A 17,810-nucleotide genomic window follows, 5' to 3' on the forward strand; every position below is an offset into this window, starting at 1 on the left:
TCTCGTACGCCCCTGATCCAGCTACTCGGAATCCATTAAGTCCAAAGCCCAATGCTTAATAGGGAGACTTAGTGGATTCTAAATGCCAAAACCAAGAGTGTACCAGATTGTTCTGATACGTGAACCTGATCTCCTAAGTTACTAGGCATAATGACTAGAGATTCTCTAAGTATAGAGTTTTGCTTCGCAAAAAGAGAGAAGCAAAAAAGTTTTACCTAACCATTATGATACTTGATTTCTCTTACTAAAGAACAAATGATACTTGATTTCTACAAAGCTCTTATCACAAAAGTTTTGGGGTTGAACTTGGTGAACGGTAAGATTGGTTCATTGTAAGTTAGCACACTCGGTAACCCTTCCCATCCAAAGTTTTGAAGTTGGCTAAAACATGGGCCTTCACTAGTTAACCCTACGGCGCTCAAAAAAAAAAAAAAAATATATATATATATATATATATATATATATATTGGTCTTGAGATTCCAAGCAAAATTATGTTATTAGGAGTTCAGAGAAAATATTCCGAGCAGGCATTCAACCTATGCCATAACGAGTGTTGGGGAAGATGAGAAAAAGGGCACTGGACACAATACCCACAATGATAGGAAAAGTCTGCATAATCTCGTCCAATTCCTTTGCATAACCATGAAAAAGGCAATTGGTTACTCGATGATCTGAGAATGCGATTGCTACAAAAACCAAAGCCGACATGAGGGGAAAAAAATCGTCTGCAATTCCGATCTCGTACAATTCCATGCAATACCACCTTCAGGTGGTGACACGTGTATTGATACCAACACAATGTTCCAGATCTGATTTAAATACTTCTTCACTGATTTAATGTTTTATTAGTTGTACTAGATCTGGACCATTGTATTAGTACCAATACACGTGTCACCACCTGAAGGTGGTATTGCACGGAATTGTACGAGATCGGAATTGCAGACGATTTCAACCCGACATGAGGGCATGTATGAACTCAGTGAACAGAGCTTTGAAACGAGCCTCTTCTTTGAATACCAAACCCACGCCAACCTTGAACACCATCAACCCCTTGAAGGTCACAAACCCATGATAAAACCTTATCTTCTTCACAAAAACTATCAGTGAAAGAAGCAACATGAGGTATATTAGAGCAAACACCAAGAAATACGATAATAAATCAAGTAGATCGCGCAACACCAGAGATTTAACGAGGTTCACACATCGATGTGGTGTGCTCCATCTTCGGGCGAAGAAGAAGATGTTTCACTGTGCAGAAGAGAGATTACACCGAACCAGCGGCGAGAAAACTTGCCATGAAACCCTACCTTGAAAAAACCCAAAATACAATAACAATCTCAACAAGACAACAGTACATTATTTACTCCAAGTCGCGGGCCGACCCATCGGGTCGCGGCCAATCCGATCAAACCATACCACGGGGACTAAGTCCCCGCACCCCATACAAGATTAGTGTTGGGTTTTGAGCTTGGGCTTATCGGCCCAACCCTTCTGCTTTAATCACAGATCTCAAAAAACTTTCCTATCAGGTCGCCACCAAAATATGTCGGAGCATGTCAATCTTCAAAATGGATCAAAAATTCGAGACAAACTTAACAAGGTAGCACAGAGGGCCAAGATGGACGTGATCCTCATAGTAGTGACTTGGTTGTACTTCCCTTTCGCCGAGACCAATGGAGGAAGCATTTCGAAGGCGAGGAGAGTGCCAATGGGAAGAAAATTCAGTAGGATGGAAATCTTTAATAGAGTTTTTTGAACATCCATTACCATTAAGTGTGGTTGCTTGGATCTGCGCTACATAATGTGTCGCACTACAGAGGATACTCATGCAACAATTATGCATTAGAGTTACAATTGCAATGAATAAACGAGAAGAAACATGACCAATGCAAAAGTAGAAACCAATGAAAAAATGTCTTGAAGTAATAGAAGCGAGGCCCAATTTAGCAAAACAAAGCGAGCAGATCAAGTTCACGTACGAGAACGACCCTAGTCCATGGATTTAGAATCAATTTTCTCTCTTCATTTAATAGATTCTAAATTTGATTCTAAATCCACGGACCAAGCACGTACAAGAACATTTTCGTACGTAAACCTGATCTGTTCACGCAAAACAACAGCCTAGTTACAAATATGTTTTAAATGGCTCAAAGCTTAAACTAGATGATTAAAAAAAAAAAAAAAAAAAAAACATTCATGGAAGATTAATGCAAAAAAGAGTTGCATGAATCAGATCAAATTGGTACAGGCGATTAAATTCAAATAGACAGATTTTTCTAGAGCCAGCCCAATCCGAGATCAGGTCCTTTGGTTTTTTTAAATTTTTTGCAAAGCATCCATGGTAATGAACATGGATATCAAAATCGTAAATTAGATTCGGACATATATAGGACAGCATATAATATATGCCCACTAAATTTGGATGCTAACAAGTAGGTGTCCTGGAAAATGATTAGGTTCACCCATGTCCCATTACCTATAGAGTAAATACCGTAGTATGATTGCCACTTTTTCAATCGGTATATGTATATACCCATGTATTTTGAGAGAGAGGGAGAGAGGGAGAGAGAGAGAGAGAGAGAGAGAGAGAGCTTCTGTCTCCCAAATAGGGATTTAATAATCGGTCTCAGTCGATTTCGATTCAATATTGACTTTGATCAGTCCGTCTCAAACAGAATTGCGCTTTGAATCATTTAAAATGTTTATTTATTTTATTATTATTATTATTATTATTATTATTATTATTATTATTATTATTATTATTATTATTATTATTATCAATTTACCCATGGTTCGTACTAATCGACTAATATTCTATATCGATATGATCCGGTCAATTATTCAGTCATTTTGATTTCGAATCCTTGATCCATGCTCTTAATCATAGTTAGTAAATTTTGGAATGACAATAATACGGGAACAGATACGTACGACAATTAAAGGGATCATACAGCAATAATATTGTTTAGAAATCCGATGCGCACACACAACATATAGGATAGTGATCTCTTGCTCTTTTTGGGTAAAATAAAGTTACCCAAATGCCTTATCTATGTCCTTATACAGGGTACCATGAAACGATCCTCTTGCCCCTGATTGGATGCATGTGTATGATTCACTAGATCAGAATCACCAGTCATTGATATATATGTGATATCACCCGTCGATGTTAAAAGTGGGTGGGTTCAGGGCCTCATGGGTGTCACTTGCGTTCTTGAAGACCTCGGATGCCTTCCGACTGCAATCCACTCAAGTCCCTTCAGTTGACGCACTGCCATAGAAGATGACATTCCATCCTTATATTCTCTCAATCATTGAAATATAGAATGGATACGTCTCATGATGAAAAAGAAAAATACTTATATTCACTCAATCATATAATGGATATTGACACATGACCGCAAATACTCTTTCATTAAACAGTTTGATAGGAACCATCAAGTTGGTACAAAAGTAGATGGCATTCTAATCAAGTTTTCAAAAGTTTAATCCAATCCAAGTGGATCGGTAGTGGAAAAAAAAAAAAAAAATGTCTCTCCAAAAAGAAAAATCTATGCTCATCACCAATCGAAATAAAAAGATGTGACAAGAGTCTAGATAATCCATGTCATGAAACACATTTGGCATTAGTTGAAGAAAGCTCACTAGCCAGGAGGGTATCTAAGACCAGCAAAGAGAGATGAGATGACCAAAGAGGGAACTGTTGGGAAAATGCAGAATGTCAAATCGAATTTGATTGTCGTGAACGTCTTCTTGCATGGGTTAGGATATTTTTCATTAATCAAAAGTGAGTTTAGGATTATCTCTATCGAGCATAATATCACCTTTAAAGAGCCTTAGCACTAGATTTCTCCAATCAGATCCTAAAATCTATCGAGCATAATATCACCTTTAAAGAGCCTTAGCACTAGGTTTCTCCGATCAGATGCGGGAATTCTTTTCTTCAGTAATGGAAGAGTCCAAAGAGAGGAGAAAAGGAAAAAAGAATTCTCAATTCATAAATTGTAGGAGAGTTATTTCTCTCATCCCCTTAACCTTCTTTTATAGAATAGGGTTTACCTCATTAGAATGGGCCCACTAGACAAGTGTTGAAATATTATAGATTGATCTAGTTAAGATTGTTATTCTCTACCTTTTAATTATCAAAAAGTTACTACAGCTTAAGTGATCGGTTAACTATTTACCAATTGTTCAATCCAAAGTGGTTGGTGATTAAAAATACCTTATTGAGAGTTTGCAGAAGGCTTCATTTGAAATTGTAAACTTTTTATGGAAAATTTAAAAGGTGACCACACATTTTAAGATTTTGCTTTGGATGAATTACATATGGCTTATGTATATGTAGGACGTATATCCATATATGTTATCAAAATTAAAATTTGATTATATTACATAGAATAAATAACATCCAAGCATTAGAAAATCTTAAAAATAATATTTTATATCACATTTTATAATAACCAAACACTGGAAAAGTGAATATCTTACATAAAATATGTTAGGTGTTTGAGATCACTATTTGACCAAGTGACCACTGCAGCAACATAAGAACCAATCATCGGAAACACACACAAATCCATCCACAAGGCAGGGTAGTTTTTTCGCCATCCGTTTGAAGGTTTGAAGGGTGCACAACCAAGTAGGGTTTTTTTTTTTTTCATGGATAAAGATAGGAAATTGCACAACACATAAGGATATCATTTTTTTTTTTTTTTTTTTGGGTTAAATATGTTTTTTTGCATAACACATAAGAATAGCATTGATGTTGGTTGTTCATGGGAGTCCTCTAAGAAGGCATGCAGCCTATGCCATAGCGAGTGGTGGGGAAGATAAGGAAGAGGCCACTGCACACAATACCCACCATGATAGGAAAAGTCTGCATAATCTCGTCCATGGCCTTAACATGACTAGGGAAAAGGCAACTAGTGACTCGATGATCAGAGAATGCGATTGCTACGAACACCATGGCAGACATGACAGCATGTAAGAAATCAGTGAATCCAGCCTTGAGACGGATGGGTTCTTTTATGAAATCCAGACCCGCATCAGATGTGTACACCAATAACCCCTTGAAGGTTACAAACCCATAGACTACCTTCTCTCCTTGACGAACACTGTCAGTGAAGTGAAAGAAACAACAGGTAATGGCACAGAGGGCCAAGATAGATCCTATCAAAAAAGTGCTCACCTCGTTGCACTTGCCGTTCCCTGAGACCGATGGGAGGAGCATTTCGAAGGCGAGGAGGGTTCCTGTGGGAAGGAAATTAACGAGGATGGAAGTCCTTGATAGGGTTTTTTGAACACCCATTGCCATTAAGTGTTGTTGCTTCAAGACGTTTTCTGCAACACCGAGCTGCAGCTGCTCTGGAGGCATTGGGATTTGGGTTTGGTTTATGTTAAGCTGGGAAGGAGGATGAGGAGGGGGAGTTGTGTTTCCGGGAAGGAATGATTGTGATTGATATTGGGATGCCGCAGCTTGAACGATTTGGTCTTGGGGTGGGTTAAGAAAGGTTGTGAGACCACCGGCATCAGTATGGGAATCCATTTCCGGTGGAGAGACTCTTCGTAGAAAGTCTAGGTCTTGAGAGGAAACGATGGAGCTGACAGATTAAGAAAGTGGACAATGGGCAGCTGGAGATAAAGCTTGGTGGGCTTTGGGGTTTGGACTTGGGAGCTGAGATGTGGGAGCTAGAGCTTTATATAGTAGAGAGAGAGTGAGAGAGATTCGATGGAGACGGCCGTGGAGAGAGAGAGAGAGAACAGATTCGATGGAGACGGCCGTAATGATTTCCACTTTATTCCAGATCGAGATCTGTAAACTGCAGTCTCCATCTTGTGTTTCACTCCTCTTTGCATGTAACAATAATACGATTATTCTTTACCCAAAAAAAAAAAACGATTATTTATTTATTTTATTTTTATAAAATTACGATATGCCTTCCTTTATCTTAGGCGGACTATGTGTCCGTAATTGTACTACAAAAGATCCATGTGAGACTAATTAAATGATATTTAGCTCCTGTCCGAGCTGTGTTAAGGATATGAATTTGACACCGAAATCATTTATCGAAATCAAATCGAGTCATTTATATCGTAATCACAAAATCATTTAGTAAATGATTTGATCCTGGTTTCAAGTTTAAGACCGGTTAGCTAAACGGGTTAGTTCGGTTTAACTGTTTAACTCGTCGGTTTCAAATCGAATTGATTCCGTGAAAACTGAACCGTTTACACCGTCAAAACGACCTATTTAACCCGTACAACTGTTGAATATTGTGTTCATCATACCCAGTTTATTTGTAATTTGAACCGGTTCAGTTAATAAAGTGTTGTTGGTTTATTATATGAATTATAAATGAGCAATGTGTCCATTAATAGGTTTATAAATGGAAGTCATAACTAGGGTTTGGGTTGGACACCCTTATCATCAATGATTGTCACATGTTGTACTACTAGACATAGAGATTTCAGTGTACATATGTGAATACACATATGTGTGTGCGTTGGCGAAGAATCTTTTTGTGTCATATTACCTTATGTGTTACCACCGAAAGTATTTATGAGAATTGACGTGTCATCTTACCTTTAACCTGAGATAGTTTATTTACTATATACATTGACACTACGGTGTTTGCATACACACTTTGATGTATCAATGACTAAAGTTCAAATGGACCTAGGCTGGTATATTGGGTGTGAGAAAAAATGTACATGAGTGAAAAACTAATCAACAGGGTTTTCACTACCCGTTTAAGGGAACATCAAGAGAGAGAGCGTTAATGCACAATTGTATTGAATCAGAGCTCTGTCTCATTTAAGAAATGATTTTATATTTCTAATGGTGATTAGAAATGATTAAATACGATTTACGTGTGCGCACGCTCCTATATGAAAATGTACTATGGAATGGGGTCATAGTGGTGTTGATGTACATGCCCTATATTCCATAATGATGATGTTAGTAGTTGTGGGGTATGACCATAATTTAGTTATGGTGGATATTTAATTAATATCGATTACTTAAATTGGGAATGGATAAATAATTACTATGCAATTAATGAGTTATTTCATTATTTGCATTATCCCTCTTAATTTTGCTTCTTTCTTTTCTTAGCAAGGAAGTATTTGAGGCATGTTGGATAAACCAAGTATATGCAAAGAAGAGAGATTTACTTATTTGGAATAAGTGCCTTATGGAAAGAAGAGATGTTTACTTATTTGGAATAAGTGTCTTATGGAAAGAATAAGTGTCTTGGGATTCAAAACTTGGATTGCTGATCTATGGAAGAACCATTATCTGGAGGAAGAGCTTCGCTTGCGGCTCTTTGTAAGTATTATTCTTATTATTTCGTATTAGTTATCATACTTGTTTGGTTTTAATGATATGGAAAACGACCCGAATCGATCCAAAATTTCACTGTACATATCAGGTTGGGCTGAAAAAGTCTTGTTTCCAATAATTGGTACCAAAGCCCGTTCTTCTATTCATTGAAATCATGATTTCATCATGGTTGGATGGACATTACATAGTATATTGGAATGGTTGTATTTGGATGCATCGATCAGAATATGAAAACTTTATTCAAAATTGGGTTTTTGGAACCCTGGTTGAAAATTGGGTTTAGAACCCATATTTTTTATTTTTTATTTTATTTTTGTTTTTTCATAATTTTTATTTTCTGTTTAAAAAAAAAATTAGTGGGGGTGCGCACGCCCGCCCATCAGGGTACTAGCGCCCCTCATGAGCATGCCAAGGCCCCTCACCAAGGTGTCATTACCCCTCATCTGTGTGTCACGGCCCCTCCTTGCATGTGTCGATGCGCGGGCCGCCCCTCCACCTGGCTAGGTTGGGTGTTGGTTGATCTTTGAGTCTTACAAGGTGGTGGGTCCCGCTTGTGGGACCAAGTTATTATTTTATTTATTTATTTTATGAATATATTCATATTGTCACCACCATATTGTCAATATATAATTGTTATATATTTTTGGGCACCTGGATGATGGATTTGATCCATGATTTGATTTTCAAAAGGTGTTTTGAAAAGTAATATATTTTATGTCATTGGTTGACATAGATTGTGCTAATATCCAAGTATTATTAGAAGATTAATATTTGCATGTTTAACGTAGTTGAACATAGTTCATCTATATTTCATGTTCCAATCAAGTGCTTATGTATGTGTTTATTTAATTATGTGAAACTAGTGATTATGGGATTAGAAAAATTATACATGGGTGGCATAGTTATATGTGATCTGTTTTATGAATATATTATGGGAATAGATGTGATGCTTCTTTCTCTCTCTCTTCTTCTCTATCTTTTCGAAACATGCACTCCACTCCCATAGGCAACCCAAGATGGTGGGTTGATTTCTTATCGGGGGTTTCTATTTGATAAAAGAAAGATGTATAGATTTTTTTTAGGTTTATCAATGTAATTTTAGAGGAGATTCGATTTCCTTGAACGTGTTGATGGTGATCAACGCATGATGATCAAAGAAGAAGATGGAGATCTTGAGGTTTGATAGAAGAATAAAGAAAAGAGATGCAAAAAGAAGATAGCGTGGAGTGAATGGCTACTTCCTTGGCATAGTTGGTGTGCCCACAAGCACATTGGGGTTTATTGGGTTAATTAAAGAATTAACTAAGCCATCCCATAATCACTTTAATATTTTTATATTACTATCCATGGTTGTTTCCTTATATTTGTTTTTACTCTCTATTGTAAAAGCATGTATGATATAGATTAATCTAGGTTAGTGGAAATATCCATAACCTCCCATTGAGGTGAGTGTAAGACAATATGAGATGTGAATATGCTAAGATGCCGACAAAACAATGGCATGCTTGTGTCACATAGTGTATTGCACTCATTTCCTCTTGGATAAGTTAAGAAGATGGATAGTGGGGTGCACCACAACAATGGGCCATCCCTCATTTTTTCATAGCTATAATTGATGCAATGGATATGTGCATGACTTGAGTATATACCAACCGACAGGTAATGGGCATGACATTCAAGGGGTCAAATAAATTGGAGGCCTTGGAGGCAGACAGATTAGTTCACTAGATCAAGTCATAGGTACTTAACATCGACAAAAAAATTTATTCATGAATTGATTTGAGTTTTCAATTCACATTCTAAAGTCAAGAGGGAGACTTGAATGTGAACATTACCATTATGTTGTTGCTCAAGTTGTCAGCGTGAATAATGGTAATTAATTTATGTAATGCTATTCTTGCGCATTGTAGATAATTGACAATGGCTGCAATTAACTCCAGACTACTTTCACTCATAAGTGAGACCAAACTGATTGGCCAAACTATGCAGATTGGTACTACAATATTAAGTTACTCCTTAAAGCAGAACACTCTATTCAGTGCTTGATGAAGCTGCCCCTCCTACTCCTAATAGTCATTACACCGAGGATGAGGTGTATTATTATGATGATTTCTAGGTCAGGGATTCTAAGGCATCCCTATACATTATGAACTCAGTGGATAAGTCTATTAGAGATTCTATTCAGAAAGTTCGGACTGCTGGTTCTAAGATAGACAAGCTTGGTGAAATGTTCAACAAGTAGTTTATTCACTTGCAATATGACTTGGTGGATGAGATCCATAGTGTAAAGCATACTAAAGGAAGTTCAGTAATGAAACATGTGATAAAACTATCAAATCTGTTTGATAGACTTGATGCTTTAGGAACACAGTTCAGCCTCTTGTACCAGACTAACGTAGTACTACACTCTCTACCTCCCTACTATAATCAGTTTGTTATGTCTTACAAACTGAGTCAACAAGCTTTGCCACTTACTGAAATGGCAAATGCCCTTATGGAGGCAGAGAAGACATGTGTGGTAAGAAAGAGGTGAACACCACTAAGGCAAAGACCTCTTCCAAGCAGAAATAGAAGAAAGGCAAAAAGGGCAAGAAGAATTACGATTCGAAGCCCAAGGGAAGAGTTAAGAAGAAAGGAAACTAGGCCGATGATACTTGCTTCGAGTGTCATAAGATAGGCCACTGGAAGAAGAACTGTCATGTATACCTGACTAAGCTGAAAAACAAGAAGCCAGATGAGAAGAAAGAGGATACTCCTAAACAAGGATTAAAGTATCGGTAACGGTCATCGTATCGGTCGACCAAAATTAAGATACGTATCGGAGGGTATCGTATCGTATCGGAGATACGCTAAGATATGCTAAAGATACGCACATTAATGGATAGGAAACACTTTTTTATACCCATTTGCATACAAAAAAATAGTTAAAAAAAGTTATATATAACATGTATTATGCATAAACAGTAAATTGAGAGTATCGCACTAAGAATCCAAGGTTTATAATTGTCCCATAAATGTAAAATCCTTGTTCCTAACCTTGATTTCCACTTTAGTTAGAGAGAAAAATGGTTGGCAGCAACTTTGGAACAAAAACACCTCAAAAAATTATGTTTTTCTAAAAAATTACCCATTTTGGCCATTTTATGACCGTGTCGGTGTGTATCGGTCGATACATACCGATACGTATCGATACATATCGATACGTACCGATACATATCGAAACATATCGATACGTATCAATACATACCGAAACGTACATTTCACTTCAATTTTGAATTTTTCATAGAGTATCGGTACGTATCGGTGAGTATCGATGCGTATCGGTGGTGTATCGGTGTGTATCGGTGTGTATCGTAGGATACGTATCGATACATAAGGGTTTTAAACTTTTCATGATACGTATTGGTATGTATCGTGTCGATGCCTACCGATACGGATACGTATCAGCCGATATGGCACGATACGCACCGATACTTAAAACCATGCTTCTAAAGAAGGTACATTGGATGTTAATGTTCTTTACGAGTCATTCCTTACTATTGAACCCACCAATTCATGGTTGGTGGATATTGGTTCCACTATTCATGTTTGTAATGTGTTAAAGGGGTTTAAAGAAATAAGAAAATTAGAAAAGAATGAGGTGCGATTGCAAATGGGCACTGGAGCTGATACCGCGATGAAAGCTGTGGGAGATTTATATTTAGAATTTGACTTTAGTATTTTAGTTTTGATGGAATGTTACTATGTACCCTCTTTTAAGAGGAAGATTTTATCAGTATCTAAACTTGTTTTGGATGGATTTAGTTTCTCCTTTAATACTAGTTTAACTATTCGTTTTAATAATAGTTTTGTGGTATTTGGTTATTTACAAAGTGGTTTGTATTTTCTAGATTGCCCTGTTAAAATGAATGTTGTTGCAAATACTGACTTAAAACGAAAATCAGCTCTAATGAATCAAACATATCTGTGGCACTTAAGATTAGGTCACATCAATTTAGACCGAATCAATAGATTAGTAAAGGATGGGCCGCTAGAAAGTCTAAAAGTCCAACTTTTACCTACATTTGAGTCATGCCTTCAGGGCAAGATGACCAAGACACCCTTTCCGAATAAAGGAAGAAGGGCCACAGATTTGTTAAAACTAATACACACTGACGTGTGTGGGCCAATAAATATTCAGGCTAGGTATGGTTTTTGAATATTTCATCACCTTTACTGATGATCATTCTAGATATAGTTATATCTACCTAATGCGAAAGAAATCGGAAGCCTTTGAAAAGTTCAAAGAGTTTCAAGCAGAAGTCGAAAGACAACTAGATAAGTGCATTAAGTCCCTACGATCAGATCGTGGTGGAAAATATCTATCAGATGAGTTTAAGAACTACCTAGTGACTGAGGGGATTGTTAGCCAGTTAACAAACTCAGGAACACCACAACAAAATGGTGTATCCAAGTGACGCAACTGGACCCTATTGGATATGGTTTGGACAATGCTCACTTATAATGAGTTGTCTTCATCTTTTTTGGGATATGCTCTAGAAATGACAATCATCTTAAATAGGGTTCCTAGTAAGTCTATAAGTAAGACCCCATTTGAGTTATGGAAAGGGCGCAAGCCCAGTGTCCGACACTTTAAAGTGTGGGGTTGCATCGCACACATGCGAAAGCAACTGATAGACAAACTAGAATCTAGGACTTTAAGATGCCATTTTCTAGGATATCCTAAAGGCATGATAGGTTATTATTTCTTTGACCTAGTTGACCAGAAGGTCATTGTTAGCATGCATGCTACATTCCTTAGGAGGAATTCTTATATAAGAAGATTAAACCTGTAGTGATTCATGAGTTATTAGATGACTCTGAACCCTCACTCTCGGAAGTGAGACCAATAACCCCAACCACTAAAAACCACATACGGATAGGGCCTAGACGTAGTGGGAGAACTCCTAAACCTACCACTAGATTCACTCTTGTTACAGAGGAATCAAAAACTGTGAAAGTGTTCCACATAGTGGGAGTTGAATCGGATGACGATCCAATGACATACTCAGAGGCACTAAAGGATGTGGATGCGCCCAAGTGGCTTGAAGTTATGCACTCTGAAATAGACTCGATGAATTCCAACAAAGTTTGGACTCTTGTTGATCCTCCTCCAGACATTAAGCCTATTGTTTGTAAATGGATCTTCAAGAGGAAGAGAGGCTCAGATGGAAAAGTTGAGCGTTTCAAAGCTAGATTGGTTGCAAGAGGCTATACTTAACAAGAGGGTATAGACTATAATGAGACCTTTTCACCAATAGCAATGATGAAATCCATGCGGATTGTCCTCAACATGGCAGTTCACTTTGATTATGAGATCTGGTAGATGGATGTTCAGACTGCTTTTCTGAACGGATTTCTTGATGAAGAAATCTATATGAAACAGCCAAAGAATTTCTCCTCTCAAGAAGAGGAAGGCAAAATGTGCAAGTCACAGAGGTCTATTTATGGATTGAATCAGGCTTCCAGAAGCTGAAACATCCGATTCGATTAGGAAATCAAATCGTTTGGTTTGAATAGAATATGGATGAACCATGCTTGTACAAAAGAATCAGTGGGAGTGCAATATGCTTTTTGGTTCTATACATTGATGACATCACACTCATTGGGAATGATGTGGGTTTTCTTTCATCTGTAAAATAGTGATTGTCCTCCGCGTTTTCTATGAAAGATTTAGGCGAGACCAGCTACATTCTAGGGATCAAGCTAAAGTGAGATCGCCAGAGATTATTGTTAGGACTGTCACAACCCAACTACATAGACAAAGTCTTGGCAAGATTTAACATGGAGAATTCCAAGAAAGGAAATGTTTCTTTCCGGCATGGAGTTCATCTTTCCAAATCTCAAAACCCTTCAACACCAGAGGATATTAAAGAGATGAAGAGGATTCCCTATGCTTCAGCTGTAGGGAGCCTAATGTATGCTATGTTATGTACAAGGCCAGATATTTGCTATGCAGTAGTGATGGTGAGTCGTTACCAGTCAAACCCAAGAAAGGAGCATTGGAATGCTGTGAAAGATATCCTTAAGTACTTAAGGACTAAGGATTACTTTCTGATTTATGGGTGTGATCAGTTATCAGTCATTGGATATATAGATTCTAATTTTCAAACTGATAAGGATGATAGAAAGTCTACATCTGGTATGGTGTTTATACTAGGTGGAGGTGCTATTGTTTGGAGGAGTGCAAAACAAAAATCTACAGTTGATTCCACCACTGAAGCCTAATACTTGGCAGCTTGTGAAGCAACTAAGGAAGGGCTAAGGCTAAAGAAATTATTGAGTGATATTAGAGTTGTACCTCAGCTTGTCAAAGACCCTATTTACCTTGTTATGTGACAACAGAGGAGCAATTCCACAGGCAAAGGAGCCATGGGCTCACCAGAGGAACAAGCACATACAGAGGAAGTATCATCTCATCAGAGAGATCATACAACAGGGCGACATGCTTATCTCCAAAGTTGACACATCTGACAATGTGTCAAATCCTATGACCAAAGGATTGGCTCAAAACGTGTTTGAGAAGCACGTGGAAAATATGGGCTTAAGACTCATGGGTGATTGACTTTGATGTACTGCAAGTGGGAGATTGTCGGATATTATTTCCATCAAACCCGATTTATTTGTAATTTGAACTGGTTCAGTTTAATAAAGTGTTATTGGTTTTTTACATGAATTACAAATGAGTATTGTGTCCATTAATAGGTTTATAAATGGAAGTCACAACTAGGGTTTGGGTTGGGCACCCTTATCATAAATGGTTGTCACATGTTGTACTACTAGACTTAGAGGTCTCAGTGTACTTATGTGAGCACACATGTGTGTGTGTGTTGGAGAAGAATCTTTTTGTGTCATATTACCTGATGTGTTACTGTCGAAAGTGTTTATGGGAATTGATACGTCACCTTATCTTTAGCCTGAGATAGTTTATTTACTATGTACATTGACACTGCGGTGTTTGCACACACACTTTGATGTATCATTGACCAAAGTCCAAATGTACCTAGGCCGATATATTGGGTGTGAGAAAAAATCTACATGTGTGAAAAACTAATCAACAGGGTTTCCACACCCCATTTAGGGGAACATAAAGAGAGAGAGCGTTTATGCACAATCATATTAAATCAGAGCTCTGTATCATTTAAGAAATGATTTTATATTTCTAATGGTGATTAGAAATTATTAAATTTGATTTATGTGCACGCTCCTATATGTAAATGTACTATGGAATGGGGTCATAGTGGTATTGATGTACATGCCCTATATTCCATAATGATGATGTTAGTAGATGTGGGGGTATGTCTATAATTTAGTTATGGTGGATATTTAATTAATATTGATTAATTAAATTGAAAATGGATAAATAATTACTGTGCAGTTACTGAGTTATTTAATTATTTACATTATCCCTCTTAGATTTTGCTTCTTCCCTTTCTTAGCAAGCAAGTATTTGAGTCATATTGGATAAACCAAGTTTATGTAAAGAAGAGATATTTACTTATTTGGAATAAGTAACTTATGAAAATAATTGAGATTTACTTATTTGAAATAAGTGCCTTATGGAAAGAAGAGAGATTTACTTATTTGGAATAAGTGCCTTGTGGAAAGAAGAGAGATTTACCTATTTGGAATAATTGTCTTATGGAAAAAAGAGAGATTTATATATAAACAAGAAAAAAAATAAATAAATAAAGTTTTAGGAAATTTAAGAGTTTAAGTTTCTTAATTGAATTTCTTTATTATAATATAATGCCCCACATTATATAAAAGGGAGGAGAGTAAAATGGGATTCCAACTTTTTGCATCCCATTCTCCTTCTCCTCTTTTAGTTCTCTCTCTCTCTCCACTTCTCTATCTTTTTTCTTCTCTTCTCTTCACACCGGTGTTGAACTCTAATTCCTACACAAGGAAGAAAAGTAAGTTAGTAATTGCACTATTGAAGGAAATAGAAGGACTATTAGATAATCAATTGAAACTTATAAAGTTTCGAAAGCTCCATAAACTGCACTTGCTACACATTTGGGATTCAAAACTTGGATTGCTAGTATGAAAAAAGACCATTATCTGGAGGAGGAGCTTCGCTTGCGGCTCTTTGTAAGTATTGTTCTCATTATTTAGTATTAGTTACCATACTTGTTTGGTTTTAACGATATGGAGAACGATCCGAATCAATCCGAAATTCCACTGTACATGTCAGGTTGGGCTGGAAAAGTTTTGTTTCCAGTAATAGCGATTTAATAGAATAAGGGATTAACTGATGTGTTTTCATTCCCTTGTGCTCTTTAACGTTAGAACACAAACGATAAGTTGTGTTCATTACCAACTTTGTTTGTATTTCACTTTCTCCATGTAATATTTTCTTTTGCTTAGTTGTTTGACTATTTTAACAAAACAAGATGGGTTTAATTTAGGATAGATATAAGGACCATAGAGAATTTCCAACAGTCTATTCGATAATTTACTTATATTATGTAGTTATGTAGTTAAATCCTTGCTTGTTCATTGCCTCATTTAATTTGATACAAGATTGAAGCATTTATCAACAAAAGCAAATTTCAGTAAGCATGCGAATAAATTAGCAAACCGATTGCTAACCGTTTAGAAACCATATGGATTAAAATGCGATCAAAACCGTTTAAAATAGTAAAACCGACATCATTTAAAAACCAAGAAACCAAAACTGTTTACTAAGCGGTTCCGGTTTCAGAAAGTGCAATCATTTAGTAAATGGTTTGGTTTTAGTTTCAGCCAAATAAATGTGAACCGAATCGAACCGAACCGTATTGTATACACTGAAACCGAACCTATTAACACCCTTACTGTGGTAGCTAAGAAAAATGGAATTTAACAAGGTATTTTGGAAAATATTATAACCTAGGAGGGTATTTGTGAACCTAGAGGGAAGTGGATTATTCCATTTCTTTAGCTTCTTTACCATCTACTAACAGTGATATATCTCTCTCTAAATGCACAACTGAAGCGGATGCCATGGTTCATTTAACTCTTTTTAATTGGTCTTGTCCACTCTTGTCGGAATCTCTAAAGCCATGATTGATGTACTTCAACTAGTCCTTCTTACATGACCGTTTTTTCCATGGCACAAGCCCTAAAGGGCCCCTACCGGCCAGTGAGATGGATAGGTAATAATAGCCAGGTAGAGATGTTATTGCTAGACATAGACCATGACGCAAGAACAAGGGGTAATAGCGCTCTTACCTAGCCTTATAGCTAAGATAATTAAAGATAAATTTTTGGTTAAGCAAGCTGTCCAAGTTCTCTTCAACTATATAATTCAAATAAATATCTAATAAAACATAGAAGAAGTGCCATTGTCATGGTCCTCGGATCGGTTGTAGAATAAGTTGAACTGACTCTTGAATTGAAAGCCAAATTTCAGTGGTATTCATTCTTTATGAGAAGCTAATTTTAGAGCTTCCAAAACTCCCATTGCTTCTGCCTCCAGCTACTGCTTTATGGGCTGAAAATCTCTGTTGATAACACAAAAGCGACTCTAAAGTAGGAGAAAATAATGGGATGGATGGTTTTGAGATAGGTTTGATAACGGATCTAGAAGTAAAAGATAAAAAGGAAATAGGCTGAAACTGAAATCGCAAGGACCCATTTAAGATGCATATTTACTTATTTTTGGGTAACGGATGCATATTTACTTGTTTAGAGTTAGTTAAATACTTAATAGTTATAACAATATAACAATAACGTTGTAACTAAACTTAGTATTATGTGTCAAATAAACACTATGTTTGAGTGTTTGAGGCCTTGAGGACCTAGAACAGTTAAGCAATAAGAATTGGGTTCTGTCGTAATTGGGGGGAAAATATATATATATATATATATATATATATATCTGTGTGTATGTGATTCTTTAAGATTTTAAGTGTTCCTAACTGTTTATGAATCAAAATCAGAATTGAATTGTTCTGGAACACTGTTCACGGAATGTTCATTGTTCATGTAACAGTGAAAAATTTACTCTCACGTTCAAATCTAGTCAACATGGTGGGCCTACCTATTTTGATGGACAAGTTATCACCAACAGTTCTATGATTAAACAGGACCAAATCCTAGTTTTGGGCCCGATTAATATATGAGACGATTTTGAATGGTAATTAACTAGTGGAGAATGAAGGTAATTGTCTACATTATTTTTCTAAGTTGGTGTGGTTTCCCTTCATTCAAGGAATTATTCTCCAGGTGGAAGAGAAAAGTTGCAATGTAGTAAGGTATGGTTTCCTGTATCAATTATTGTGCCTTACCACATATGGATTTAGAGGAATAGAAGAATTTTTGATAATTAGCATCAGTCGATAATTTATGTGGTGGCAGCTATCCTTCATGACCTACAAGGTTTCTCTTCACAGGTCTCTATGGAATATATATCTATATATATATATATATATATTGTAGAAC

At 36.6% G+C, this 17,810-nt stretch overlaps 3 protein-coding genes across 3 annotated transcripts; 1 reads left to right on the plus strand and 2 right to left on the minus strand.

Annotated features, from left to right (window-relative positions):
• Positions 1 to 532: 532 nt before the first annotated feature.
• Positions 533 to 1,765, minus strand: LOC122063308 (protein DMP9-like). Its single transcript, XM_042627024.1, has 3 exons — positions 1,656 to 1,765; positions 1,034 to 1,098; positions 533 to 726 (listed from the first exon to the last, which is right to left on the minus strand). The coding sequence occupies exons 1-3, from the start codon at positions 1,763 to 1,765 to the stop codon at positions 533 to 535; spliced, it is 369 nt and encodes a 122-aa protein (XP_042482958.1).
• Positions 1,766 to 4,426: 2,661 nt separating this feature from the next.
• On the minus strand, positions 4,427 to 5,664 carry LOC122063310 (protein DMP9-like). Its single transcript, XM_042627026.1, has one exon. The coding sequence runs from the start codon at positions 5,544 to 5,546 to the stop codon at positions 4,788 to 4,790; it is 759 nt and encodes a 252-aa protein (XP_042482960.1). The 5' UTR covers positions 5,547 to 5,664; the 3' UTR covers positions 4,427 to 4,787.
• Positions 5,665 to 13,166: 7,502 nt separating this feature from the next.
• LOC122063309 (secreted RxLR effector protein 161-like) lies at positions 13,167 to 13,610 on the plus strand. The gene has a single exon (XM_042627025.1). The coding sequence runs from the start codon at positions 13,167 to 13,169 to the stop codon at positions 13,608 to 13,610; it is 444 nt and encodes a 147-aa protein (XP_042482959.1).
• The last annotated feature ends 4,200 nt before the right edge of the window (positions 13,611 to 17,810 follow it).

This window comes from Macadamia integrifolia, unplaced genomic scaffold (assembly GCF_013358625.1).
Source record: "Macadamia integrifolia cultivar HAES 741 unplaced genomic scaffold, SCU_Mint_v3 scaffold1289, whole genome shotgun sequence".
Classification (NCBI taxonomy): Eukaryota; Viridiplantae; Streptophyta; class Magnoliopsida; order Proteales; family Proteaceae; genus Macadamia; species Macadamia integrifolia.

Bases quoted from the DNA above. Each gene is read 5' to 3' on its own strand.
- LOC122063309 (XM_042627025.1), top strand. From the start codon at position 13,167: ATGGAGAATTCCAAGAAAGGAAATGTTTCTTTCCGGCATGGAGTTCAT.
- LOC122063308 (XM_042627024.1), bottom strand. From the start codon at position 1,765: ATGGATGTTCAAAAAACTCTATTAAAGATTTCCATCCTACTGAATTTT. The intron at 1,099-1,655 runs GTACAACCAAGT...TTTCACTGATAG, and splicing joins TTGGTCTCGGCGAAAGGGAA to TTTTTGTGAAGAAGATAAGG. The intron at 727-1,033 runs GTTGGCGTGGGT...TCGGAATTGCAG, and splicing joins AGGGGTTGATGGTGTTCAAG to ACGATTTTTTTCCCCTCATG.
- LOC122063310 (XM_042627026.1), bottom strand. From the start codon at position 5,546: ATGGATTCCCATACTGATGCCGGTGGTCTCACAACCTTTCTTAACCCA.